The sequence below is a fragment of the Tauraco erythrolophus genome, chromosome 28 (assembly GCF_009769465.1).
Source record: "Tauraco erythrolophus isolate bTauEry1 chromosome 28, bTauEry1.pri, whole genome shotgun sequence".
Lineage (NCBI taxonomy): Eukaryota > Metazoa > Chordata > Aves > Musophagiformes > Musophagidae > Tauraco > Tauraco erythrolophus.
In genome coordinates this window covers 5,425,751-5,452,571 of record NC_141492.1, presented here as the reverse complement: position 1 = coordinate 5,452,571, position 26,821 = coordinate 5,425,751, and the positions used below count along the sequence as shown (strand labels likewise).

At 45.8% G+C, this 26,821-nt stretch overlaps 1 protein-coding gene across 5 annotated transcripts; it reads left to right on the top strand.

The window, feature by feature from the left end:
- Nucleotides 1-167: 167 nt before the first annotated feature.
- On the top strand, nt 168-26,821 carry DAZAP1 (DAZ associated protein 1). Of its 5 annotated transcripts, none has more exons than XR_015222905.1 (13): nt 168-257; nt 6,572-6,612; nt 7,046-7,212; nt 7,539-7,604; nt 8,226-8,336; nt 10,688-10,736; nt 15,229-15,311; nt 18,624-18,777; nt 20,276-20,305; nt 20,731-20,871; nt 21,483-21,665; nt 25,268-25,423; nt 25,588-25,617. XR_015222905.1 is itself a non-coding variant. In XM_086627900.1 (13 exons), exons 1-13 carry the CDS (start codon nt 226-228, stop codon nt 25,758-25,760), a joined length of 1,230 nt encoding a protein of 409 aa, XP_086484026.1. In that variant the 5' UTR covers nt 168-225; the 3' UTR covers nt 25,761-26,821. The 5 variants fall into 5 exon arrangements, 4 of the variants coding, with proteins under 4 accessions (XP_086484026.1, XP_086484025.1, XP_086484024.1 ...); XM_086627900.1 differs by lacking the exon at nt 25,268-25,423 and adding an exon at nt 23,122-23,124 and having other exon boundaries at nt 8,229-8,336; nt 25,588-26,821; XM_086627899.1 differs by lacking the exon at nt 25,268-25,423 and adding an exon at nt 23,122-23,124 and having other exon boundaries at nt 25,588-26,820.

The following is a 26,821-nucleotide window of genomic DNA, read 5'->3' as shown; positions in this document are numbered from 1 at the left end:
TTGGCGGCGCTGAGGGAGCGCGAGCGCGCGGCGGCCGCGGGGGGGGGGCCGGGCCGGGGGCGGCCGTTGCGCAGCTCGGTGAGCGCCGGGGGGGTGGGGGGGGGGAAACCGGGGGGACAGCCGGACGGCGAGGAGCGCCCGCCCGCAGCCCGCGACCTGCCGCCGCCGCCGCTGCCGGAGGGAAGAGCCGGGCGCGGCCCCGGATACCGCCGAGGAGCCGCCGCCATGAACAGCGTGGGAGGCGCCGACGAGATCGGGTGAGGAGGGGGGGCACCGCCTGAGGAGGCCCCGGGACGGGGGAGGGACGGGGTGCCCCGGTTCTGCTCCCGGAGGGGAGGGCCGCGCCGGGGCTGGAGGGGGGTCAGCGCTTCCCCCCGGCCCTTCCGGCCGCCGCCGGGCCCGCCCGCCATGCCGGGCCCCTGCGGGCCGGGAGCGTGTCCGCTCCCTCACGTGACCGGCCCGCGCCGGGCTGCGGCGGCGGCGGCAGGTGCGCGCGGCCCAAGGTCACCGCGGCGCTTCCCGCGCCCGCCCGGCAGCCCCGGCGCGGCCCCGCCACTGCGGGAGGGGGAGACCGCCGGTGTGCTCCCCCCCCCCCCACCCTCCCATCTCCGTTACTAACGGGGGGACGGGGCACAGCACCCGCCGGTGACTTTGTTCCGGTGACTCATCAGGGTTTCGCCGCGGGCCGGACCTCGGCGCGGGGAGCGGCGGGACAAAGGCGGCAGGCGGGAGCCTCCCCCCGCGGCCCGTCCCCGCGCTGCGGCCCGGGCCGTGCGCTGCCCGCAGCCGCCCGTCCGCACTCGGCTCTGCCGCCTCCTGCCCGTGCGGGCGGGCGCCGTGCCGGGCAGCAGAGCGCCGCGTTTGCGCTTTCCAGGGATTTTGTGCCTCCGCCGAACCCGGAGCCTGACATCGGTCTCGTCCTTCTGAGGTGCTTTCAGCGTTCTCCTACTCCAGCGCTGTGCTCTAAAGCCCAGCGACTTTTCGGGTGTAAGACAGCAGACTTGGCACATGGCGAAAAAAAATTAGTTTGACTGCTCACCTTTCGCTAGAAGTTTTGGCACAGAATTCGCACCTCATAACCGGTCACCTCTCCTGAAACTGGTGGACATGCACCAGTCTTCCCTTCTCGCGCTGTCTGCGGGGCGTAGTAAACTGATTATTTGCTGTGCGAGTTCTTAATTCGTACAGTCTTAAAAACACGAGAGGCAGGACAGTGGTTTTGAACGTAACGCGTTGCTACAAACGACACGTAGTGCATGAGGTGTGCTTAAATATGCAGGTTTTGCTCTGAAATTACTTTTGTTTGTTCCTGGATCTTTATCACTCTCTTGTGAGGAACCTGATGAGACTTTTTTCTGTTCTGGAACCGTAGGTGAGTGCAGGCTGCAAGTTCCTCACTGAAATACTGTCAGCTTTCACCCCGAACAGTCACAGCAGGCTGCTTAGGTTTTGATCTTTCTGAGTTGTAATCAGATTTGAAAGGATTGGATTTTAATCAGAGGCGTTAGTTTTCTTTTTCCTCTCCCCCCAAAAGTGCCGAAAGGGAAAGGTGAAAGCGGAGAACAAACTGCAGTTTTACTCAGCTGCCTGTAGTTGTGGGAAGGAAGTTCTGGTTTGAAAGCTGTTGTGAGATGCGAGTCTCAATAGGAAGTTGCTAATTTAACTGCTTTTCTACAGACGTTTGAAGTTAAGAAAAAATAACGCGAAGGCTGTGGGCCTTGCAGTCGTGTTGATGTGAGTCGGTAGGGCCCGATGAGTGTCATTTGTTGTAATTAGTACTCGGGACTGCTTTGATGAAAGAAAGTGCTGCTCTTGAGATCCTCTGTCCTACAGGATGTAGCTCATCAGGGCTGTGCCAAGAGAAATGATAGATGTTAACCAGACTGCCAGATGAGTTTAGGTAGGCAAAGAGTTTGTGAGTTTTTTTGCGTTTCAGCACATTTGAAGTACCTGTGCATGCTTTCTTACTAATTCTAGGATTATCTGCTTCGGTGACAGGTACGCTTATGGCAGAAAAGGATAAATTTATGAGTAAATTTTGTCAGGAAATAGTTGGATCGGAGCACATGGGTTCAGAAAATTTAGTTAAAACTTATTATACGTACTATAACTGCCGAAGAGTCGTTATTCCGGTTCCTGCTCCTGAACCGAGTGCTGCGAGGAACGCTGCTGCTTCAGGAGTGCCGTGCCCGTCGGTGTGTCCTGCTTACAGGTGCGCAGTGCCCACCGCCATCCCATTCATGGCAGAGACAGGGCTGCCCCAGGAGAGGGGCGAGCGTCCTGTGTCCTCTTCAGGCTGGTGCTGGGGGACGGCTCCACGTTCCGTTGGGAACAGACTATCCCATTCTTCTGCAAATACGTATCTTCATGGAGGTTTGCCTTTTTGAGGGCGCTGTAGGCAGGTATGAGGACAGTGGTGGCAGCAGGCTCAAAGCAATGGCATCATTTTAATAGCTGCCAGCCTGTCAGCTGTTAGAACAAGAAGTTTTCCAGGCAGCGGACGTAAGACCGTATGACCGTGCTGGTGGTGCAAGCTGAAAACCTGGAAATTAACACTCACTGAGAGTTATTTCCTAGAACCCTTCTGCTTTTGGCAGCTGTCTTGTATGATATTGCACCTACATTTTTATGCTGGGTAGGGATTAGTTAACTCTTGCATTTACTTGATGTGTTCAGACCAATCCCCAGAGGAGTCAAAGGCTTTGGCGTTCTATAGCGTGCAATAAATGAAAGCCCTGTATTTCCATACAGCTGCTGTGGTTGACCTTGGGCAACCCGGCTGTTTTGTGTGTTTAAATGTATGTAGAGTGACTACAAATCATTAATAATGGAATTGGAAGGTTTCAGTGACCACTGGCTACAGGGAGTCCTCCCTGCAGACAGCTTGATGTTCTGTCAGAATGCAGCTGGTATTTTTAGATGGATCTTGCATAGATGCTGCTTTATACCAAACTATCAAATTTAGTTAAAAAAAACAAAAACAAAACCACAAAATACAGTTCGTCGAGAAAATGTTAACGCAGTCATGGGCCATCAAAAGTTTAATCTTAATGTAGCATTAATTAGTTATTTTTTCTTTGCTATTAGGAAATAAAGTTATTTTCTTGTTGAACTTTCCCTACAAATAATTGCACAAGGAAGAGCAGACAGGTTTGAACGTGTGTCCGTGTGTGCAGAGGAAAGGGAGTACAGGGATGGTCCTGGAAGCTACCGGGAGTCTGCGTGCGGTGCCTGCTGGGTGAGGTTTAGCTGTTCCCAGAAAATGACCTGTTGCTGACAACTGGCCGATGTGGGATAAGCTCTGGGAAGCGCTTCGCTGGCAGAGGGAGGTGGGGGAGTTTTCCTGTTCTCCAGAAGAATTTCGTCACCCTGAAAGACGTGTGTGGAGAACAGGCAGCCGTCAGAGCGGGTCGGCGATGGATGAACCGTCCTGCTGTGCCGTTACCCGATGCGCTGCGATAATGCAGGAGCAGATGCAGCGCTGTCTGCAGCAGCACTGTGAAGATGGTGCTTCCGCTGCACGCTGCCAGCGCCGTTGTTTTCTGGCTGCTGCAGAAGGTGCTTTGATCTGTGCTTAAGAGTTGGTCTTGTTTTTGAAAAGTGAGACTTGGGTCACCTCTCAGTTAGTGACTTAGAAATAGAATTTGCCTTGATGGAACAAGACTTGTAGGTCCTCTTAGCAGCCTTCCAGTACTTGGGGCCTGCAGGAAAACTGGAGAGGAACTTTTTACAAGGGCATGTAGTGATAGAATGGGGGGCAATGGCTTTAAACTGAAAGAGGGGAGATTTAGATTAGATATAAGGAAGAAGTTTTTCACTCTGAGGGTGGTGAGGCACTGGACCAGGTTGCCCAGAGAAGCTGTGGCTGCCCCATCCCTGGCAGTGTTCAAGGCCAGGCTGGATGGGGCTTTGGGCAACCTGGTGTAGTGTGGAGGGTGTCCCTGCCCATGGCAGGGGGGTTGGAACTGGATGATCTGTGAGGTCCCTTCCATCCCAACCCATTCCGTAGCCCTGTGCAGTGCTGTGTGGTAGCTCTGCACTCCTAAGGCCCTCGTTCAGTCTCCGTCGGCTGTTGCTTAAGGGTCACGACATGGTGCCGTATCACGGAGAAATGAAAGTGAAAAGGGGCCGCTGGTTTCATCAGCGAGCTGCCCTGCCACGCAGGACGTTCTGGGTGCCAGGCTCTCACTTCACTGGTGCTCCCTGGGCACCAGCAGCTCTCTGACTGGGTGGGGGCTGTGTTCTTACTGCACTTCACTGCTCCTGAAAATAAAAAAACAGGTGAGAGGAAGTTTACTTTTTTTGTTGTGAGGAGAACCTCAACTTTCTCCATTTCAGCAAAGGTGCACTGATTCCCAGCCTCAGCTCGGCGGCAGCTGTACCCCGGTATGTCTGAGGGCGAGTAGAAGACAAAGCAGAACATGGTTCCTCTCTTTGAGAGCTGATGAGAGAAACGGGGCGTCCTCCAAAGGCGAGTCCCAGCACTTGTCTGTGCCGCCCCGTAAAACTGTTAACAGAAGAGCTGTTGAGTCGGGGCTTTGTCTGGAAAGGGGCCGAGCGCCGAGGTGGCTTTGAACAAACGTTAATTACGGAGCAGATGACTTTGCGTGGAAGCTGTGGCACACCCTAGGTTGATAAAGAGTTGCAAAGCAGACAGTCTGGCATCTCCTGCTCCTCCTGTGCACCTGCCCAAGTGCTTTGGTGTGGAAATGGTAGGGACTTGGGTGCCCTTTTCAGAAGATGAGTTGATTCAGCTTTGTCTTAAGCGTGGAGTTTGGTTTGGGTTTTAGCCATGACTTTCTCATCTGTTTGGCGATGTCTCTAAACTAGACTGTAAAATGATTTCACAACTAATTGCTGAATTAGTGCTGCTGTTACTACTTGCCTCACAAGTTTGCCTTCTATCTTAGACTTGAACTTGGCAGTTCTACTTTTACTTTCATTTAACTAAGGGATAATAGTAGACAAAAGTGATTCTGACTGGTCTTTCTAGATGAGTGAGAGAGTAACACGGAACGGAATGGGTGAATGTTTTTTGTTTTAATCAGCAGTTTAAGGACTTTCCTTACTTTCAGAACACAGGGGTGAGGAAGCCCAAGGGCTGACTTAAGTTTTTTTTAATCTGAGGAAGGAAAAAACTGACATGCTTTCTGCTTTACCCAGTTTTGCAGCTGAAGAACAAGTATAGGAATTTCAGGTGAAGCCCAAATCCAACCATTGCCTCTAGCTCAGTATTCCTTCCTGTGGAGCCTGTTTTTTAGCTGTGATTCCCGTTGGGCTTTGACCTTCTGGCACGTGAAAGTTGGCCACTTCGTCCCAGGGCAGACGTACTTACGTTGCTGCTTATTTGTAAGTTGGTATTAAGTAACTTCAGCCACTGGTGTTGTGTTTTTGTGCTGCGATGTCTCTCGATGTCGGAGCTGGTAACACCAAATGTGTAAACTTCAGTTGTTTTTGCTACAATATCTGCCACGAAGGGCTGCGGCAGCTGTGTTGCTGGTGTCTTTTTGTGCAATATTTCTCTAACGTGTTTCGGTTGTCCGTTATCTTTCTGGTAGTGATTGGATGTAGGAGTGCCCAGGTTTGGTCCGAGTTTGGGTTTGGAGGCCTAATGCAAGACAATGGGCACCTCTTGATCCGTAGAATCATAGAATCATAGAATGGTTAGGGCTGGAAGGGACCTTCAGAGGTCATCTAGTCCAACCCCCCTGCAAGGAACAGGGATATCTCCAACTAGATCAGGTTGCTCAGGGCCTTGTCCAACCTGGCCTTAACCTGGGAACAGGGCAGTTAATGGAATGGACTTGGGTATTTAAACTTGGATGGCTGGTTTTCTGTCGGTTTGCTTTATATCAGAAGTTTGAGATTTGGTTTTCGTCCCTAAATTGGAACTGGGTGGCCCCTGCAGCTATTTCCTTCTGTCGTTCGGAGAAGTCGTGTAAGTAACTCGGAGCCAATGATTCAGGCCTTGCCAGGAATCCAGACATCCCATTTGAGGAGGGGAGGGCGAAGGCTTAACCTGCTAGAGTGACTTCATGATGGTGTTCTTGCATCACTTTTCAAACCATTTCAGTGATGCTTTGTACATATTTTTCTGAACTATGAAGTGTTCCGTGCTGGAACTCCCTTCTGCCCTGGAAGAGCAGGTAAATGTACTTAGTGTGATGTTCTGTGTTGTTTGTTTTTTTTTTTCCCCCTTTTGGCTATGGTAATAATTTCTCAAAGCACCACTGCCTTCTCAAGTGTCTGGAAATAAGAAGTTTGGAGGAACTTATGCTTTTCTGATATTTTTGTCTTCTCTTTGCATAAAAGAATAAAATGTATTCCTGTAAAAAGCTCACAATCCCTCTTCATGCTAGTGACATGCCAAACATGCTTCCATTTTATGTGTATCTTCACAAAACAAAAGGTGATTGTCACAAAGAATAGTGAGTCCTAGTGAAGAATGGGCTTTGTAGTCTATTTTGGAGGCCTCAGTACCAGCAGACCTCTGCAGAACAGCTGACTTTGTTAAATAAGGTTGATCCTCTATCGTGTAGCACCCTAAAAGTGCCGTATGCTTCACTTGCAGAAAGCTGTTTGTGGGAGGCTTGGACTGGAGCACGACGCAAGGTAAGCTCCGTGTTCCGCAGCCGCTGGGGCAGCCCGTGAGCAGCAAAAGGGCCTACAGACACAGTGCTGTGCTGGGAAGGTCTGGGTGAGGTTCTGCTGCTCTCCTTTGTTCATGTGTAACACTTTCTGTAGAGTTCAAATACACGTTAATTGCTTCTGGGTTCATATTTTCCATCAGTATTCGGTATTGAAGCTTTTGTCAGCTTGGAAGATGACAGTGTTTTATCCTTGCTTTACTGTGATACTGCCTTTCTTTTGTGTGAGTGGAAGTAAAGCAGTGTGTACTGTTTGTCTGGAGGAAGTAAAATTTAATTATTTTCAAAAGATGAGTTTGAACTTTTTCAGCTTTTGCTTATCTTTTGTCTCATAATCGTGAACACAGCCTGATGAAGTTAATATCTGGTTCTGTTTAACATATGCTTTTTTTTAACAGAAACTCTTCGTAGCTACTTCTCCCAGTATGGAGAAGTTGTAGACTGTGTAATAATGAAAGACAAAACAACAAACCAGTCTCGAGGATTTGGATTTGTCAAATTTAAAGATCCCAACTGTGTGGGAACAGTACTGGCCAGTAGACCTCATACGTTAGATGGCCGAAATGTAAGTTGCTTTTGTGTTTTGCTTTTTTGTGTGTGTTTTTTTTTTTCTGCTTCAGAACTTTCTACTCCAGACTGCTTCAAAGATCTGTGTTCTGGCTGCTTATTTGCAGACTGGAGAGCTAAAAGTTACCTGGTTGTTGGGTTTCATTATTTATCGTAAGACAGCTTTAACTCAATGATTTGTGTCGTGTTGTAGAAGCGATGTATTGACGGTAGCTTTGATCTGAGGAGCTGGATTTCAGCTGTGCTGTGTTCAGCTGCCATCAAGGTAACTTTTACAACAATATTCTGCACGCTGAGATCTGACCAAACTGGAACTTCTTCCAGATTGATCCAAAGCCATGTACACCTAGGGGGATGCAACCAGAAAGGACACGACCGAAGGAAGGATGGGTAAGGAAAGATACTTGGTGTATCCTGCCTGTTTTCCAAGTTTTGTCTTGCCTCTAGCAGCTTAATTGAATTCACTTGGATTATATCCATGTTTTAAAATCCAGAGTCAGTGTGCAGTCCTTGAGTGTGAATTTTATTTCTGAAATGTCTTCTGCGTAGCTTTCCATGTTAAGACTCCAAGTACAAAGCCGGGTTAACGAACATTTTGTGTTTGCGTTGAACTCAGCCTGTGGGGTGGTGTTTTCTTAAGCTCTTAGCCACGCTTTTGGCTGAGTTCTTCCAGTCTTGAAACACGTGTCTGGAGGGGCACTCGCAGCACTGAGACTCTTCTCCAGCCGCCTTCACCCCACGCAGGTCAACACGTTCTCGTTAAAAATGAGTAAACCTCAGAACACAGTCCCGAGTTCTCTGATCTTCTGAAGAGCAGGGACCGGGTTGTAGCTGCGCACGCTGAACTCGTGAGCTCTGAACGTGCAGTGGCTTCGCTTTAATGAGTAGGAGACTTCCAGCTGGAGATGGCTCCCCCTCAGCCTGCGAGAGACCGTTGTTCGTGTTCACGTGTGAACTGACAGAAGTAGCCAACTTTGTCCTTCTGACTGAGTTTTTTCCTCCTTGATTTAGCAGAAAGGATCCAGGAGCGATAACAATAAATCAAATAAAATTTTTGTTGGTGGGATTCCTCATAACTGTGGCGAGACAGAGCTCAGGGAATACTTCAAGAAATTCGGAGTGGTGAGTCATTCTGCATGATGGCAGTTGTCAGTCGGTTGCAAGATGCTTTCCCTCCCCGCTGCCTTTTCTCAGATTTCATCAAGCTGTCAAATTTGGGGTTAATTTAGACAAACTGCTGTAGGGACATATTGAAGAGTTTTGTGATAAACTGCAGTAAACGTTCATCATCTCGAGATGTATCTTGCTGTTTGCCAAAATCTATTGCTCTGATGTGTAACTGACTTTGCTGCTTCTGTCTGCTCTGTTTAAGTCTACCTGATGCATTATTCTGTTCCCTTCTTGCAAAAACTCCCAACTTTGAGTTGAGAATTCTAATTCTTAAGAACTTAAGAACAATAATTCTGAAGTTGGTTTGAGAATAATTGTTTCTCTTTTCAATTGGTAACTTTCTTTCGTTGAAAATATTTTTTTTGGGGGGAACAGTATTTCAGTGAGCTTATGTCTAAGATCCTTGTCTTTGTGTGTACAGATATGTTCAATTTTTCAGTCTCCTGTCGTTATTTCAGTAGCAGCAGTTGCTTTTAAATCCTCATCTGGAATCAACTGAGTTCTGTTGTCCCTAGAACCTCCATGCTAGAGACCAACTACTGCTGGTGTTATGCACCTGTCTGGAATTCAGTTTATAACCTTGGACTGAAATGACTGATTTTTAATTTTTTTCCTAGTTAGTTTTCATTTCCCATTTATCCCAACTGTTGTTGCCCCTTTAAGGTGGTAAACTGCTGAACTAAACTCAGCTGTGAACTAGTTTGAGAATCTTTGAAGATTGCCTGAGTTAAATTCAAGGCTGTGCCAGTGGATGTGAACTTGCCATCTTTGAGTGGCATTTAGTGTGTTTGATTTTTTTTAATCACCTTTCTCTAAGATCTGAAGTGGCTTATCAACAGTGCTGTATTTAGAATTTGATTAAGATTTTTTTTTTTAATTATAAAAAGCAATGGCTAACAACTGTTTCTTTAGTTTGAAAGGCTGCAGTAGACTTTAAAAAAACAAACAAACCACAGGGGACCATGTTCCACAGCTGTGGAGCATAATTTCTAAAGGCTCTTCCTCACAGACTTCTGGCTTTCCAATTCTGACCTCTGGATGGCCGGGGAGATACAGGGTTATGTTCCACCAAGTGTAGGAGGCAACAGCCATTAAGTGTAAGTGCCTTTCAAAGTAAGTAGTAGAACTTCAGCAGTAGTACAGAAACTGGGGAGCCTGTAGCACTCTTAATAGTTGTCTTTGGAGAAGTAGAGGCTCTTATGTGTGTTTTGTGGCCACAGAGTGAAGAGACAAAAGCAAGCCTGATTCTTAAAAGTGGTAATTGCTTGGTAAATAAGACCAGTGTGAAGAAGGGATCCAAATGAAGCAGTGGGGAAAAAATCTGGTACTGTCACATGGCACATTCCCCAAATGGGGATAAATCTCAGCCGTGAGCATCCAGTAGGATATGTTCAAGTGAGTGTGTATAGTGTAATAACTTGAAAAGTATGCTTTCTAGCCGTAAGTAAAAGGTGAAATTTGTGTCAGATTTTAAGCTAATTCAGGGGATTCTAATAAGAAGTATCCTAAGAGTGACTGGAAGGCAAAGGTGTGATTCCATGAGGTCACATGTGTTTGTGGGTCCTTTTGTGCATTCGAGAAATGCGAAGGGGGTTCCTTTTAGCTGTTTCAGTATTGCCTTTGACATCAGTGTTGCACCTCTGGTTGTGTTTAAATTGCAGCTCACAGCGATGCTTATTCTGAAACAAATCTTGAAGCCCTCAAACAGCTTGCATTGTCCTTTTTTTGCTTTTTTTTTTTTACTTTTTAGTTAAAATCACACTGATTCTGATCATTTGTAACTCAGGGGGTTTTGTGATGCTATTTAAAGCACCAGTTTATAACTGGTACTCTGTGCCACACTGACATTCAAGTAAGTAATTCAGAGAAGCCGTGCAAATTCTTAAACGTGTTTGGAGTCAAAGCTGATTTTCATGTTGAGAGTGAAAATGTTTAAAAATGGGAAAAAATCATCTTTTAAGAAGCTGCACTGATGAAGAGCGTCTTGAAAACCAGAAACATTTGGGGGTGTTATTGGCTGTAACGTGAGTATAAGCAGTGCAGCGACCTTAATGCTAGATTGAAATCCGAGGGGTGATGAGACCTTCAGGAGCCACAACGCAGCGGCTTTTCTGGCTCAGATGGGCTCAGGCTTTTTTTAAGGAGAGCAGCATTCCTGATTTGTCTGCCCTGAGCTGGGACAGCCTGCTGTTGGTGGTGACATCCAGCATTTCATTGTGCTGCGTGGCCGGAGCGGGGAAACCAGCCTGTTTGTGACGCTGCCCTGGTAGCACGGCCAGTAGAATTTCCCTTCTCTCTTCCAGGTCACTGAAGTTGTAATGATCTATGACGCAGAGAAACAGAGGCCCCGAGGTAAAGGCTGATCTAGTTTGTCCTTGAAATTTCTTCATACTCTCCTGTAGTCAGATGGCAAACTATTTCACACCATCAGAAAAGGTAGAATGGTTTTTTTTTTTTCCTACGTTGCCTCAGGAAAAAGAATAATTCACTGGGCAAATCTCACTTCAAGTGTAGACGCTTCATCTCCAGCTTTAGTTGGTATCTGTGCGTTTAAAGTCAGACGTTTCATGTTCATTTATGGGTTTTTTTTTCTAGTTTTTTTAGTTAAATTTGGTTCTCGAGCCACTCCTGTGGCTCAAAGTACTATTGGGGGGGCAAAAAAAAAAAGCCAGACCTTCCTCCTGCTCCACACAAAAGGTATGTTGGTGTCTGTAACTGCATGGGGGGGGTACTCCAGTTCAGAGTACGTCTGAACATGAAATTAGAACCGAATCCATCCATTATGTGCTTTTTGTTTTGGTTAAATGGCTTCATTTAATTTTAGAGAAAAACATTTCTTAAAATACACAAAATAATTCCAAAAAATATATGTATTTTGTTTGGGACTTATAATCCCTGTATGCTAGGCTGCTTTTTTAAGGGGAGGGGGAAAAAAAAGAACTGGAAGTTTCACTAGTTTGTTGAATCGAGTTGGTAACGTTTGGTCAAAATATGAAGCAAGCTTCATGCCATCCACCTCCCATTGCATCTGTCATCCGTTTGACAATTACGAGGCAATATTTTAAACACGTGAAGCTTAGGTGCACTGACCACCTTGTAGCATGTTGTACATGCTAGAGAATAGTTTGCCATCTGAACTTTCATTTCTCTTCTGATTCATTATTAAGAAATATATTCTTCACTTCATATTTATTAAGCTGTTAAGTCTTAGTTTTATTTTTAATTTAGACATACATCCTTAGTGACATATTTAAGTGTTTCATAGTAAAGTATGGTAATGTTAAGTAAGTTCTCTTTTTTTTTTTCCTTTTCTTTTCTCTCTGTGAATTGTTTGACTGTGATTAACGATATCTCTTTAGATTTCTTCTCTCTAGGTGATAATTTATCACAGAGGTACAGGCCAGTTCCACAGTCAGAGGAGGGACGGGCTTTGTCTTTTATTGGAGTGTAAACGAAGTTTCAATATATTTGTTTTTTTGTTTTCTTGCTTTAGCTATCTTCTTTCAACAGATATCTTTTATTTAAGCACAACATAAATTCATCTATTCAAATGATCTAGAGCATCTGATTTTAAATAGAGGAGGCAGTAGAGACAAAGATACAGGCATCTGAGTATAATCTGGCTGAAATTCTGAAATATTTTAGTAATTGTGTGTCATCTATACCTTTGTAATATTTAATCCCAGCCTTGCAGTCTCTGAGCAAAAGGTACTAAAACATCATGCTGGTCTGGATTAACCCTGGTCTCAATTAATGGCTTCTCTGCTTAAAGCTATACTAAAAATAAATTAAAAAAAGAGCTTTGTGTCCACTTTGTAGGTGGTAGCTTAAAGCAGAAGTGGCAGATGTGTGCAGGTTTGAAAACCTTTCTGCATCCATCCAGTGTGCAGAGGTGCTGCGGAATACTTTCTCCCTTAATTCCTCCGATTTCTTAAACAGTGTTCTTGAATCCTGTTGCTCTGGCTTTCACTTTTTTTCCTGTGACATCCTTTTATGTGGTGTGGTAACTAACTGTCATCTCCAAAAACGGCCTCGTTAGTCCCTGGGGGTGTGCTGGGAAAAGCTCCTCATGGCTCGTATCCAGTACTCCTGGTGCTGCATCCCAGAACACACCATCTCCTGCCTTCTCTTTCTGCTCTGTGCTGCTCGGTCCGTAAGCTTGTCCTTTTCACGTGGAACCTCAATGACTTTATGTTTACAAAATTTAAAAGACCAGTTCGCTGCTGCCTCCTGCTTGCATCATTCTGGATTTTGCCTTCTTCCGTTAACTTTACAGTCCTTGCGTTTCGAACAGATCCCTAACTGCTCGTCGTTTCACTGGTTTGCTGGTAGGAGGAGGGAGAAATTACCCGTTACTAATCCCTGTAGCATTCATCTGCCTTCAGCTCCCCACTAGAACACTGGGAACCAGATTCTGGGTTAGTGTCAGAGCTCCAGTGGTGCCCTTGAGGAGCCAGCTGGGTGTCTCCGGTTATCCGAGTCGTCTTTGCTTGCTCGCGGTCCCTGCCGACTTCTCCAAGCTCTGCTGCCAGCAGTGCTTCCGACAGAAGTCTTTCTGGAGTCCCGAGTATCAGGGCAGCCAGTGGCTTTTTTTGCAGTCTCTGCTTCTCGTGTTTTCTGTTCGTGGCTGAACCAACAGCTGAAGTAATTTGCAGGCCCTTGCTGTGCTGGTTCTCTTCCCCCTCGGCCGCAAACCAGCGTCACTTCTCTCGTCGGTAGTCCGCTTGGGTCCTGCTAAATGCAATTAGCTTCTCTGGTCTTCAGCAAAGTCCTGTCCTTCAGAAAATAAAGCCACTGGGTGATGGACTTTGTCACTTTTACTGTATTTAAATTAGTTTCACGTTGTTGGAATTTTGCTGTGTATTGGACTCTTGATTTCTTCACTGTTTCTTTTCTTGTGGCGATTGGCCCTTTGAAATCCTTTTTTGCCTTGTTCTTTACTGGCTTCCTCGATGACCTCTTGCTCTCCTTCCTTCTCCCCCTCCAAACCCCATCCCCATAACACAGTTTCCATTTTCCTCCTCAGTCTTGGAATCGAGTTAAATGAACAACCTTCTTACGGAGATGATATCCATCGTTTTTTCTTTCCCGTGCCTTTTTAGATAAAGGCTCTAACACTAAATGTGTGACTTAAGTAGAAATACTTTTCTTTCGGCTCTAATACTTAGATTTCTAGTTAACCTCAGACAAATATATTGTGATGAAATGCTCCTCTCAGTTTCGAGGCTGCTTTCATCACAGGTCAACAAAACTTCGTTTATACTGCCAGTCTCTTGTGTGTGGGAAATGCTAAGTTTTTTCCTTTTTATTTTAAGTTTATTTTAGTGATGTCTTTTGCTCTTGTTGCTGACAGCAGAATTTGACCTGCTGGAATCTATTTTGGCCTGTATCTTTGTGTATTTTTTTATATATAAACTTTCTCTACAATAGGCCTCTTTGGGCTTACCCAACCCAGTTGGACAAGCTTAGAGAGACACTAACTGTTATAGATACTGTATTTCTGTTTAACGCTTTAGAGCAATATATGGCTGCTGTCAGCACTAGCTGCAAAGCAAAATGCAAACCAAGGGGGAAATCTTGGGTTTCAGAAAAGCAGAATTGCATCCATGTTCCATGTGCTTCTGATGCCGCACCTCGTTTTTCTTTCTAATTTTTATTGCTCTACCCTTAGCTAATCTCAAGAATGGCACAATTTATGTACTGCATGTGTTCTTACCTTCCCCGGGGTTTGGTTGTTACACCAGCAAGGAGTGGTTGATGGCATGAACCAGCCTCCGTGTTCTGTGAAATTAACCACTATTTTGCCACTCTCTCGGCAGTACCAGCAGCTACAACCTAAGTGCAGCGGTTCTCAAAGTGTGACCTCCAAAAGCCATTTAGTCCTGGGGCTTTGCCTCCTTTCCAGCGTCTCCCACAGGCATCAGACACTCCCCTGCGGCCTTTTAAAAAGCTGCTGGATTCAGCTGAGCTGCCACCATCAAGGGCTGTGGGCAGATCAAAGGGAATAAGCCACCCTTGGGGATCTGGAGCAGTTAGCAACGTCTGGGGCAAAAAGAGGGACTGAAAAGCGTTGCGTAGATTTTCAAGAGAAAAGCAGCAGGAAATGTAAGAAAGAAAATAGATGAAGGGACATGATGGCACATGTTGCACTCTGCGTAAGCAGTGCCGCTTTAGCTGCCAGGGTTGCCGTGGTCCGGAGGAATAACGTCTGTTGTGTGCTTTTTCCAAGGTGTGGAGAACTTGAGAACCTCTCATCTAGGTTGTTAGTTTCTGAAGCTTCTCATTCATCCATGGAGTGGTAAAATTTTTCATGCTTTAACAGCTACATTTCAAAGACAATGTTCTTATTTTCCACGGAAAATATTCCCTAATTGGAAGACGGGATAAGGGACGGGAGGAAGTTGCTTTGCAGCTTTGGGGAACAGGGACATAGTAGGTTTTCCTTGGGAACCTAGTCTGAATCAAAGATGGGAGCAGCAAAGTTGCTTGACTTTAATCTGCTGTCCCACAAGTGTTTTGGTTTTAATCACGTGGCACAGTTGTATTTATGACTGTATTAGCACTTCTTTCCATTTCCTGGCAGGTGGGTTAGGAATAAAATCAAATTAAAGGATAGTTAACAAGCTCAGGTTGAGAGTTGCATGTGTGAAACCAAGCTGAGGCATCAATTGCCTAATTACAGGAAGTAGCCATTGCTCAGACTGACCTTTTTTTGAAAATTTAACACAAGTCTCGGTTATCTGAAACCCCTGCTTGAACCCTTGGTCCGCCCCTAATACTGTTCATCATCCTGTTTTGTGTCACAACACCCTGCTACCTTGATTCACTCTTCGTCGTTGGCTAGGTTTTGGATTTATTACTTTCGAGGACGAACAATCAGTGGACCAGGCTGTCAACATGCATTTTCACGACATCATGGGCAAAAAAGTGTGTAGTTGTAGTTTTATTTTACCTTAAGAAAGAACCAAGTCTTGGGCAACTAGCAATTTCACTGGGGAGTAAACCTGAAGAATGGGTTGAGGCAGGCGGGGGAGCGCGTCTGTCCAAATTCGAGGCTTTATCCATGAAGGTGGGGAAAGTCTGAGTTTGCTTCAGCGGGCGAGAAGGCAGTTAGTGTGGGGCCCTGAGAAGAGAGACATCCTGAAAGCCTGAGAACTTAGGCTGTGGGCTGTTTTTTGGGGCAAGGCCTTGTGCTGACAGACCTGGGGGCTGCTCTGGCCGAGCGCTGAGCTGGTGACGGCACCCCTTGTGTTGGGCACTGCCTGGGTGCCAGGGTGGGAGTCAGTTGTTTCCTGCTGTTTGACAATGGGAATCCCAATGAAATCGGAGTTGTTCAAGGCTTGGTTTAAGATACCACTCCTTCAGATGTGCATCTGATACTCAAATTTTGAGGTGGCGTGAGACAATCTCCTTTATATGATCTTAAACTTCAAAAGAGAAAGGAAAAAACATCATGAAGGATTGGTTTTTTAAAAAATTGGGTCACTTACTGTGAAACTTTGATACAAACCCACGTACTCTATATAGTATTTAACCACGATGCAGTTAAGTGACCTCTGGTTGTTTCATCTTCATACTGTGTTGTCAGCAAATGGATGTTTGATAGTGAGGAATTTTTCAGGCTTGCTTTGATGTTTCTCGGCAAGGAACATGCTCGTACCTGTGGAAAAAAAGTAAAAGCAAAGTAAATTGTCGCAGGACACGCAAGTTTTATACAGCGAAAATAACGACTTCTTAAAGAAAAACGAACCACAGGGAATTCTGGTAAATTTAAAGTCCTTGCAGCGTTGCAGTACATCCACAGTTTTCAAAGTGAGCGTTAAAACCGCTAACCTTACAGAGAACAGATTTCAGGGAAACACAAGAACACTGTCACTTTCCTGAAATTATTGCATTGTGGAATTCTGCATTGTCTCAGGGTGTTTCTGTGTGCTGATGTTCCCGAAGCGTTTATTTAGCCAGCAGGGGAGGTGCTCTGGCGTGGCGGGGGGGCGGTGGTTGGTTGTGCAGTATGTAATGCTTTTTATTCCGATGAACTTGTTCTGGGCTCGAGGGGTGGGCTGGTTTCCGAATAATGGGAACGAAGCGAATGAAGAAACGTGCTTGTGTAATCAAGAACATTAGCGCATGTTCCTGATTCCGAGTGTTTTCCTCGTGTGAGCAGTTGAGCACTCCCGCTTGCGAGCAGTAAACTGACGTTGGTATGTGTATGAATTATCCATCTCCTACATACATCCTCTCAGCTTTCCCTGGAATTGCCTTAAACTTGCGTGAACCACTTAAATGAGAGGCCGTACCACAAAGCAGGGTGCTGGATGCAGATAGGAGCACAGGGCAGTGCGTCTGGTGGGACAATTCTGGGAAAACACGGAGAACCCTGTGCAGCCTTCAGACCACCTTCTGCCCGTGTTCGGAATACGTCAGCGCTAATTCAGAGTTCTCTGTCGTTTCCCAAACAATCCCACTACCAAACTGAAATCATCTATTTTTGCCCTTTTTATTTTTTTCCTTTCAATGACATAAAAAGCAGAAATAGGCAGTGTTTTTTTTTGGCTAGGAGGACGAGAGATGCCTCGATTCTTGATGTAGCCTGGGCTTTAGGCAGGTGCAGGATTCTAACCTCAGTGCTAAGAATATTGCACAGGGATTTTTCAGTCCTCAGTTTGGCAGTTCACCGCTTCCAAATGTGCACTGAAAAATTAATGGAATTCTTCCACATGGATTAATGAACTGCAGATACTCCGCACTCTTCATTGACTAATAATGCCTGCTTTAAAAATGGTATCTCTTTCTTTTTGGTAATTAAAAAGGTATTGCTGCAATGAATCCATATGTTGTTGAAAGGGAAGAAAAATTAAAATTGCAAGAAGGACTCTGCTTTTGTAAGCAAGAACTGAATTCCCTGAAGGCAAATGTGTTAAGACTCATTAATTTGAGTCCTTTGAAAAATTCCCTGGGTTGCTCTCTGGAAGGGCCTTCAGCTGACAGAGATTTGGTTACTGTCATGTCTCATGTCCTTGGGGCATCTGCAGCGGGGCGGGGGGGGCTTTGTCCTTGTGCCTGCTTCCTGTTTGTTCTCCAACATGAATGGTTTTTAAGACATGGCAGGAAGAATTCTGAATACTTTATTTTCCATACTACTCAGGCCCATTGATGATTGAGATTTATTTTCTTTGTACACTGGCACCCATTAAAATTAATCATAAAATAAAAAAGACTTTAATTCAGCATGCATGAGTGCTGAGAGTGTTTCATTAAATCAGAAACTGGATTTTTTTTTTTTTTCTGAGAGGTTTATATTGAATGTGCAGCTTATTTTAAGTAGGTCAAACGCACTTATTCCATGGCTTGGAACACGAGGACATTTTAGCTTTGAATAAAATAAGTTAAGCACTGTGGCTCACTAATTTTAAAAACAGGAAGGCTTTTGTCACTGACTTAACACAGTATGAAGATTTGCTTCTTATTGACTCAACTGTCCATTTTTATTACTTGCATGTTTGTTTACTTTTTTGTTAGATGTAATGTAAGATTCTCTTATCACATCCATTCCCTCTGACATTGTTTGAGTTAATTGAGATTCTTTAAGCGTTAGCCTGGGGAAGGTAAGTCTTTATCTTCCATTAGACATTTAAATAAAATCTAAGTTTAAAAACAAACAGACAAAGAACCAACCAACCAAACGTGTGTTTCTCAGGTATGAGCAGAGCTGAAATTGTAGTTAGACGGGGTGGGTTTAAAGTGTAACTTCCAAATGAACCCCAAACGTGTTGGAATGGTTAAAGCATTAGTACCCTTTTTCAGAGCGTACTCTTTACTCAAAGATTCTTTTTTTATTTACTGGAAATTTCATCTGTGTAACTCCTGCCTTAAATGTTAAATTCTTACATAAATAATGTAAAAGATCGTGCTTTTTTAAAAGTGAAGAGCCGTTGTAAGAGGGTACTGCTGTTTTAAGATTAAAGCCAATGAATGCTGTACTATGATGAAGCATAAGTGATTTGTAGGATGTGCTTTATTTGAAATACCTCAACAGGAGGACTCGTAATGTCTTACCATCATATATTTTGTACCTGAGAAACATTTTAAATTACTGGCCTTAAGTTTAATAATTAAGTACTTAGACATAAGTCATAAGATGCTAAGTGTAGTCTTAAGTGTAATTAAGGGTGTGTGTGAAGGGAAGGGGGGTGTTTTAACCTGCACCATCTCTCCTAAATGGTGGCTCTGTTTCTTTAGGTGGAGGTGAAACGCGCAGAACCTCGGGATAGCAAAAGCCAAACTCCAGGGCCACCCGGTGCCAGTCAGTGGGGAAGCAGGATCATGCCAAGTGCTGCCAATGGCTGGGCAGGTCAACCCCCTCCGACCTGGCAGCAAGGATATGGCCCTCAAGGTACTGCTTTAATCGTCTCCGAGTCGCTCTCACAGGGGTCTTGCCTTTAACTGGTAACTGGGTTTTCTGGCAAGTTACAGCATTCCCAGGTTCATCGATGCTCTTGCTCTGCTGGATTACGGATAGCAGAATAACTGTCCGCACGTCAGTCCTTCTCCAGTCTGCTGAGATTGGTCCTTCGCTTCTTCTCCCAAAAAACTTCATTTCGTAGGGCAGAAGTCAGTTCGGCCAAGTCCAGCACGTGTCCCAGGCAGTGCTTCCCGTTGCGTTTGGTCCTGCCTCTCCCCGCCTGGAGTCCACGTGGTGTTCGGTCGCGCAGAGAAGGTGCTGAGAAAGCTCAGCAGCTCGAGCTGGGACTCCAGCTGTGGGACTGTGGCCTGCCTGAGACTCTAACGAAAAATTTTGTTGAAATACAGGTTTTCAAGGATGAGGCAGTTTCAAAGGAAGTTATAAGTAAAATTTGAAAGGGATGAGGGAGAAACAGATGGTCTTGTCTTTGGGTTTTATTGCTTCATGTAGCCTGGAAAAATAACAAGCAGCTCGGGGCCCAGCAGTGGGGCAGGGGAGCACTTACTGCGTATCATTTTCTTGATTTAGCCTGAGCCCTTCAGGGCTGAGAGGAGCAGCCGCGTGTTTTGGGTTTGATGGCTGTAACCCTCGCAAGATTTTGAAGACAGGATAAATGTGCTGAGTTCATCCAAAGACAGTTTTGATAACTTAGGGAGAAATACGGTGGCATAATTGAGTCGCGTTTGACAGCACAGAACCCGCTCGCTCTGATAGATGAGAAATTTTCACCTGGGGGGCTGAAGGGGGTGTCATCTCCTGCTGCAGTGGATGGTACCTCGGCAGAGGGATTGCTCGTTTCCCCGCGGTGCTTATTAACTTGAAAGCTGCAGCTGAGGCTTTGACATTCTGCACAGATGTGCTAATCTGCAACTGTGCAAATTGAGAAACTAGATTGTTTTCAGTGTGGTTATTTGTGGAGAAAATGATATCTGATCTGCTGGGAAGATTAATGTAAAACAGAAATGCATTTATCTTTCGATCTTAGTGCTGCAACGAATGCAGAAGATGATTTTTTTTTTTTATGGTTCAGAAACTTCAAAAATAACTAGGATAAACCTGGTAGTATATTAAAAATGCTTTGGGTGTGTAGTCTGCTGTGATTCTGTGGTTTTGTTCTTTATACTGGGATATAGTTTCTTGCACTTGGTGTGCTTGCAGCTCTTGAACGCCTCATCTGATTTGAGTTTGGGAACTGCTGTCTCTCCTGTGCATTATTTGCTAAATGATTCAGAGTCTTTCCAGCATTGCATATACAGAAATATTCCAAGACTCTCTCTTGGACCATAGAAATAGGTCTGTAAGGGACACTGGGAGGATACCTGGTCTATTCCAGAGCCCGGAGCAAGATCAGCTTTCTGCACATCATTCCTGTTTCACAGCATACAGCTTCAGTGCATGTATCTCAATGGCTTTTTTTGTTCTGTTTTAGGGATGTGGGTGCCAGCTGGACAGGCGATTGGTAAGTACGTTATATGGGACCAATTTTAAAAGAAAAATCCTACTGAGCGAGGCTGCAGCTTCTTTAAGAATGCAGTGATTTGTGGATTTCTGTAGTATTTAACCTACATTTAAAAGCTTGATTGAATTTGTCCTGAGAGAACGGAGGAGGAGATAGTGTGTTCTTCCAAATCAGTAGTGGGAGCTGACATACCTCCTGCTGTTGCCAACCACGCTAACTTGTTATCGAGGAATTACATTCTAAACTGCAATTATTTACCGTAGGGACACTTGGAGGACAAATATTTCCCAAAGTAAGAACTCGTAGAAGGCTGAGACTGTGTCTGAAATCTGCCAAACAGCTTTACCCCATCTAGAGGATGCTGACTTACAAGCGACTTTTCTTCATTAAGCTGCTTTAGTTCTTGGTTTCTCTTCGTTTCTTAGGTGGATATGGACCACCTCCTCCAGGAAGAGGAGCTCCACCACCACCACCACCATTTACCTCATACATAGTCTCCACACCTCCTGGGGGGTTCCCACCTCCACAAGGATTTCCACAGGGCTATGGCACCCCTCCACCATTTAGTAAGTGATCTACAGGAGTACAGTCCTTCACCAAACTCGGTTTTCAGCTTTTGCTCATCTTCCTCTGGACTTGGGTTTTTTCCTCTGTTTCATCTATCCCTAGGTGTTTTGCCTGCACTGTATATTCTGAGCTGTAATTAACTGTGTTTTTGTCAGTGAGTTGGGTTACTTCTTTTCTTGGGTGTAGTAATCATATGTTATGTTCTTTTGGTTTAAATCTGTGTTGCTAAATGAATTTGGATTTATTGTGTGCCCCTGTTACGACATCTGGGAGAAAAGTTAAGAGATTACTGTGTGGTGGCCTGGGCTAGACACAGGCTGGGATTTTCTGAGAAGCTTAAGGAATTAAGGTCGCAGCTGGCATTGGAAATATAACGGGATTTTAGCTCCTACCCCCTCAGGCCACCGTTCAAAAAGTCTGGTTGCAAACCTGTTTTGAAGAAGAAGGTGGAAAATAGCACCCAGTTATTTGTAGGTAACAAACACTTTGGTTTTAACAGACTTACAAGTATTTTTTTTTTAAGTTGTATCATACTCTGAAGCCGAGCAGGAGGTCAGGGTCGTGTTTACCCGTGTCTTTTCATACGTATTGTACTTTCTTCATGTTTCAGGTTTTGGTTATGGTGCTCCACCTCCTCCACCTGACCAGTTTGCCCCACCTGGAGTACCCCCTCCACCTGCCACTCCAGGGGCAACACCACTAGCTTTTCCACCACCACCACCACCATCTCAGGCAACTCAGGACATGAGCAAACCCCCAACTGCTCAGCCAGAATTCCCTTATAGTCAGTTTGGTAAGTAACCACATATAAAATCAACTCAGCTCGGTCTTTCTCCTCTTCCTGCATTTCTTTTGTGCTTGGGTAGAAAGTCAGTGTTCAGAAAGAGTTTGCTAACGCTGAAGGCCCTTCTCTGCAGGGTGGGAACACCAGCCTCCAGCTCTCAGGTGATCCTTAAATCACACAGTGTTCTGGCCAGAGGGTATTTCTTTAATCAGCTCTAGAACATCGCACATGCGCTGTCAAATAGTCTTCAGAGACTTGTGCACTGGTAGGATGAGTTACTCATTTGCAATTTCCCTGAATCTGTAGTTAAAAGTTGTTTCTCCAGTAGCTTCTTGGAGCTCATAGTCAACTTTTTTGTGTAACTGACTTGGATCAGATTGCAGAATAGGCTTGAGGAGGAAGAACAGTGTTGAGAGACAAGCGGCACCGGGGGTGAGCAGCCAAGCTGCGTGCCTTCTCCTCCCTTCTGCCAGTCCTTTCCTGTCGGCCTCCAGTTACGGTTCTGCCTGCTGCGTAGTGCTTACTCGTGCTGTGTGGATAACTGTTTCAGATAGCCCACAGAAGACCAGTAACCAGTTTAAGCCAGGCAGACAATACTACCAAAAAAAAAATGTTTGCTGACAGGTGCTTGTGCTCTCCAGTGAAATTTCTGCTCCTCCCTGCGGAAGCTGAGAGGGAGTTCTCCACTCGGTCTTCCATTCAGCCCAGGTTTTGAGCAGCGTTGTCCAAAGAGCTGTTTGTGGCATACTGTTGGTTTTTTGGGTTTTGGTTTTGATAGGTTTTTTTTGAAGGGATTGTAATTGATCTTTTTTTCTACTTCTGAAGTAAACTTTTTCATGCAGCGGGCCCATGGATTAGGACTGTTGCCCACTGGAACAAGTTCTCCATGTGTGTTAGCGCCTGTCTGCTGCTTCTAAAGTGCCTGCAAAAGCTGTTAGAAAATGAACACTTTAGAAAGTTATTTAAATAGATACTACTCAGGGTTCCAAAAATGTAAAACAAACTCTGAAGGGAGATGAGCATTTCAGATGTGTTTATGTTCTCATGCTGAGGAATTTGAAATGTTTTTCAGTTTGTTTGTTATAAACACGGTTGCTTTCATAGATAGCTTTGCCCTTGTGACTCAAGAGGGAGTTTTTCTTGTCTGGCCAGAACTTGTGTCTCTGCAGACTCTTTTTGAAGGAGGGTGGACCCTACTAAACAAGTTCAAAACTGTGCACAGTCATTTATATTCAGTGGGGAGCCAGTATTTGGGATGTGTTGGAAGCTCAGGAAGAATCTGTTTTCCTACATCGTGAAAAACTGGGGAGGGGGAATTCCAGTATTTGGTGTGTCTGGTACCACTTGCCTCTTGTATATTCTAGGAAGCCTCTTTGCCAGTGAAATATGTAAGGTGTTCTTAGTCTCTTAAGAGAGCTGGGTAGGGAGGAAGAGGAGCGTAGTGCTGCGTTTGAAGAGCACTAAGCAGGTTGGATGTTTAAACCACACCTGCCGTTAGTCTCTCGCCTCGAGAGTGCTTTTCTAGCCTGAGAGGTGTTAGAGTACAAACGCTGACAGGGAGAGGGGTGTTTAGCGTGCTCCAGGACCACAGGGGCACCCACCTGTTCATAAAGCTACGTGTACAATCTTTGAAACTTACTTTAAAGAGCTCAAGCCCTTCACCTGATTGCAAATTAGCTCCAGCATTGCTGTACGATAGGCGGTCTAGCTGATCTGCATGTATTTACATAAATGCATAAAGCTTGTGGGCTGGAAAGAGGCACTGAGTTATCTAATCATCGTGGCATTAAGATTTGTCCTGGCCCGACAGCATCTTAAACGCTGCGATGCTTACAGCTAGGATGAATGTGAACACTAGCAGTACACGCTAACGTGGGTGTGCCTCCCTCACCCTCAACAATTGTCTCTGCACAGGGCTCTCTCGGGGTGCGTCACCCTGGTCTCCTCATTTCTTACTAGGGCTGGGTTCCTATTCTCAAGACCCTTGGGGCTACGCGCCAATACTTTGTTTACACTCTTATGGTCAGGCTGAGCAGTGAAAGCCTAGGTAGGTGGTGCCTCTTTACAACCAATGCTCTCGAGATGTCTGCGTGGGGAATTAACTTGTCTTTCTTGCGGGGTCTCTTTCGGGGCGGGGGGGGGGAACAACGTGGTGGCTCGAATGTTGACTTTTGCGAGTGAGGGCGGTGCAGTTCATGTGCATTAGCTGGCTGAGGTGGAAACTCCTGGTGGAGCGATAAACGACGCTGCCGTGGCTTCCCGAGCTGGCACTGGCGAGCGTGGCTGGGCTGAGCCCGGTTCCTAAGCCAGGCAGTAAAGCCATCGTGGGGGCACAGCGGGCTTGGAGCGCGGAGGAGCTGGAGCAAGCCGAGAGCTGCAGCAGGAGTTGAAGAAGATGGTGTGTGCTCAGACGTCTGGCTGTTCCAGGTTTATGCTGTAGGTTTCCTTTGTGATGAATTGAGCACTGTGGTTTCCGCCAATTAATGCTGTAACGCTGCAGTGTACAGTGAGAATCACTTCATTTTATTTTTTTTTTTCCACTCTGAGCCTCACCCCTTGGCAAACAATTAAATTGTATTTTTGGTTGCTTATCTCTGTCTGAAAAAAAATGACTGGATTAGCATTTTGAGCTAGTAGAAGCCCGTGATAGATGTGTTTTAAGGCTCATTAGTGGTAGCAAGTCCCGAGAGACAGGCAGAGCTTGAAATTGAAGTACCGAAGACAGGCTAAGAGACTTTGTCTTGGATTAAGAGAGTTAAACCTGCTTTGAGCCTGCACAGAGAAGCAGAACTGCAGAAATGTCCGTGGTAATTAGGATTCTTAATACCATCTTCTATAGCAGAGGCTTGCACTGATGCCACTACTATGAGTCATATTCAATTACGGGAACTTTTATTAAATTTCTCAATTTCTTAGTGTCCTTAACTTACATCTAGCTGTCTTTCACATTGGCAGCAAGAATTCCAGCAAGTCTTTTGTCTTCCCCCTTTCTCCCTATCCCCAAATTCTGCTTACTCTAACCCTGCTCCGAACCCGCTCTTTGGCGTGGATCCCGCACCAGCCTCCCTGGGCAGGCAGAAGGAAAGTGTGGCAGGAGAGAAGTGCTCGGTTCCTCGGATTGAGGAAGAGCATGTCAAGTGTGAACTTGCAGCGTGCATTAGCAGAAGCTTCATTTGAGACACCGTTCAGGCTTAAAACCAACGGAGCTGTGGTGCCGGCGGTGCGGGGGACGTGGAGAAGGGCTCTGTCGCTGCTCTCCCACTGACCTGATCTTCCATCAGGTCTGGAGTGTCCGCCACCACTGCAGCAGCCCCGGGGTGTCAGGTTGTGAAACGGAGCTGTGTTCTGTATTCAGGCAGCAGTGCTCTTTTTTCCAAAAGAGCTTCAGATTGGCTTTCCAGCGAAAGGAGGTTTTGGGCTGTCCGGGGACGGCGGTGACGCCGACTGCACGGAGCCCGAGCTGCGGAACCGCGCGCTCAGCCTGAGGCGCTGCAGTTTAACAGCGCTGACTTTTCAGGAAAAACTTCCTTGCTACACCTTTATCTCTGCTGAGCCTGACAGTACTAGTTTGTAGCCAATAAACCACCCAACCCAACCCAAAAACTCTTCAGGACGAGCTGACAGCAAACCTGCAAGCCACGTCGAGCCTCTGAGCAGCCGTAATGGCGCAGTTTAACTGCCAGCCCGGGCAGGGTCCCTCGGAAGGGAAGCCCACCCTTTCTGCAGAGTGTGTGGTTCTGGGTTTGCCTCTTCTGCCGTGGGAGAAGGTAAAGAAGTGCAGGAACTGAACGCAGCGGCTTATCTTGCACGTTAGACGGAGGCGTGTGTTCCGGAGCGGGGGGAGCAGCACTGGGATTTGCGTTTGCGCCTCTGTCGTGCGTGCGGATGATGCCGGAAGCTTAACCTGCTGCCTTTTTCCCCTTCTCCCCAGGGTATGGACAAGACTTGAGTGGTTTTGGACAAGGTTTCTCTGATCCCAGCCAGCAACCCCCCCCCTACGGAGGCCCCTCGGTGCCACCGTCAAGTGGCCCACCCGCAGGAGGAAGTGGTTTTGGACGAGGACAGAACCATAACGTGCAAGGATTTCACCCGTACAGGCGCTAGCGTGGGCTGGCAATCAGGGAATTCTGTCCACACAGGGATGTCTGGTCCCAGCCGAGCCCAGGAATCCCAGACTTCTGAACTTGTGACAATCACATACTTGATGGAAGAAAAACCTAACAACATTCTTTTTTTTTTTTTTTTTTTTTTTTTTGGGAGGGGGGTGGGGGAAGATGGCTTCCGAAGGCAAAGCTGTGGGTGTTTGGACTGCAGTTTTTAAATATTTTCCTTTCTCTAACCCATCAGCACAAATAAAGAAAATGTCACTGGTTCAAACTACAGGGTTTTAAAAATGTCTTCAGCTTTAATTCCAAACTTCAGGTTTCTTTTTTTTGAAATTATTTTTCCTGAGCCTTTGTTTTACCGTATATTGTAAACTTTTATGTTTAAAAGAAAAAAAAAACTATATACATTTACAGATTGTGAAATTTTTAAGAGAAATTTTCTACTATGTATGCTGGCTTATTTTTTAATTTAAACAGGGTTTCCGTTAGCACTGTTGGAAGTGAGGGTAGCTGCAACCCCCTTACTCCTGACATCAGCGGTGGGGCGGATGGGTCAGAAACTCTGGGAGTTCGAAGAAATCTACTGAGTGTATTTTGCTGTTGTCACCCGGCGGCGCGGGGCTGGGAACGAGGCAGGAGCAGACCTGTTGGTGCACGGAGTCACTTGGGAAGCGCAGCGCCGGATCTGCGCTTCCGACGCTTTCAGATCCTCTGTGGGTTTCCTTAGGGGCTAACGGAGGCCTTGTCGAGATGTAGATTTCCCTCAGGCAAAGGTTGAGGTGCGTTTTGCACTAACCAGTGATGACCCCTGGTTTGAATAAAGAGAAGTACATTTGGATTAGAAACACAAGCCTGTCTCCATTTTATTTTTTTTTTTTCCTTCTTTTGACAAAAAAGTTCCTTGTGAATTTTGTGTTTTCATGAGAAATCAATTGGCAGCCTTGAAAATCACGTCTTGACACCAGTGGACAGGCTTACGCTGTGCCTTGGTGGGCTGTTAAACACTGGCAGCGGGGTTGGCAGCAGTTTTCCGTGCCCTGCTCATGGCAGAGCTGGCTG

Excerpts from the sequence above, each read along its gene's own strand:
- DAZAP1 (XM_086627899.1), top strand. The coding sequence starts at position 226 with ATGAACAGCGTGGGAGGCGCCGACGAGATCGG. Across the intron at positions 7,213-7,538 it reads ATACGTTAGATGGCCGAAAT|ATTGATCCAAAGCCATGTAC; the intron begins GTAAGTTGCTTT and ends AACTTCTTCCAG. Across the intron at positions 15,312-18,623 it reads ACGACATCATGGGCAAAAAA|GTGGAGGTGAAACGCGCAGA; the intron begins GTGTGTAGTTGT and ends CTGTTTCTTTAG.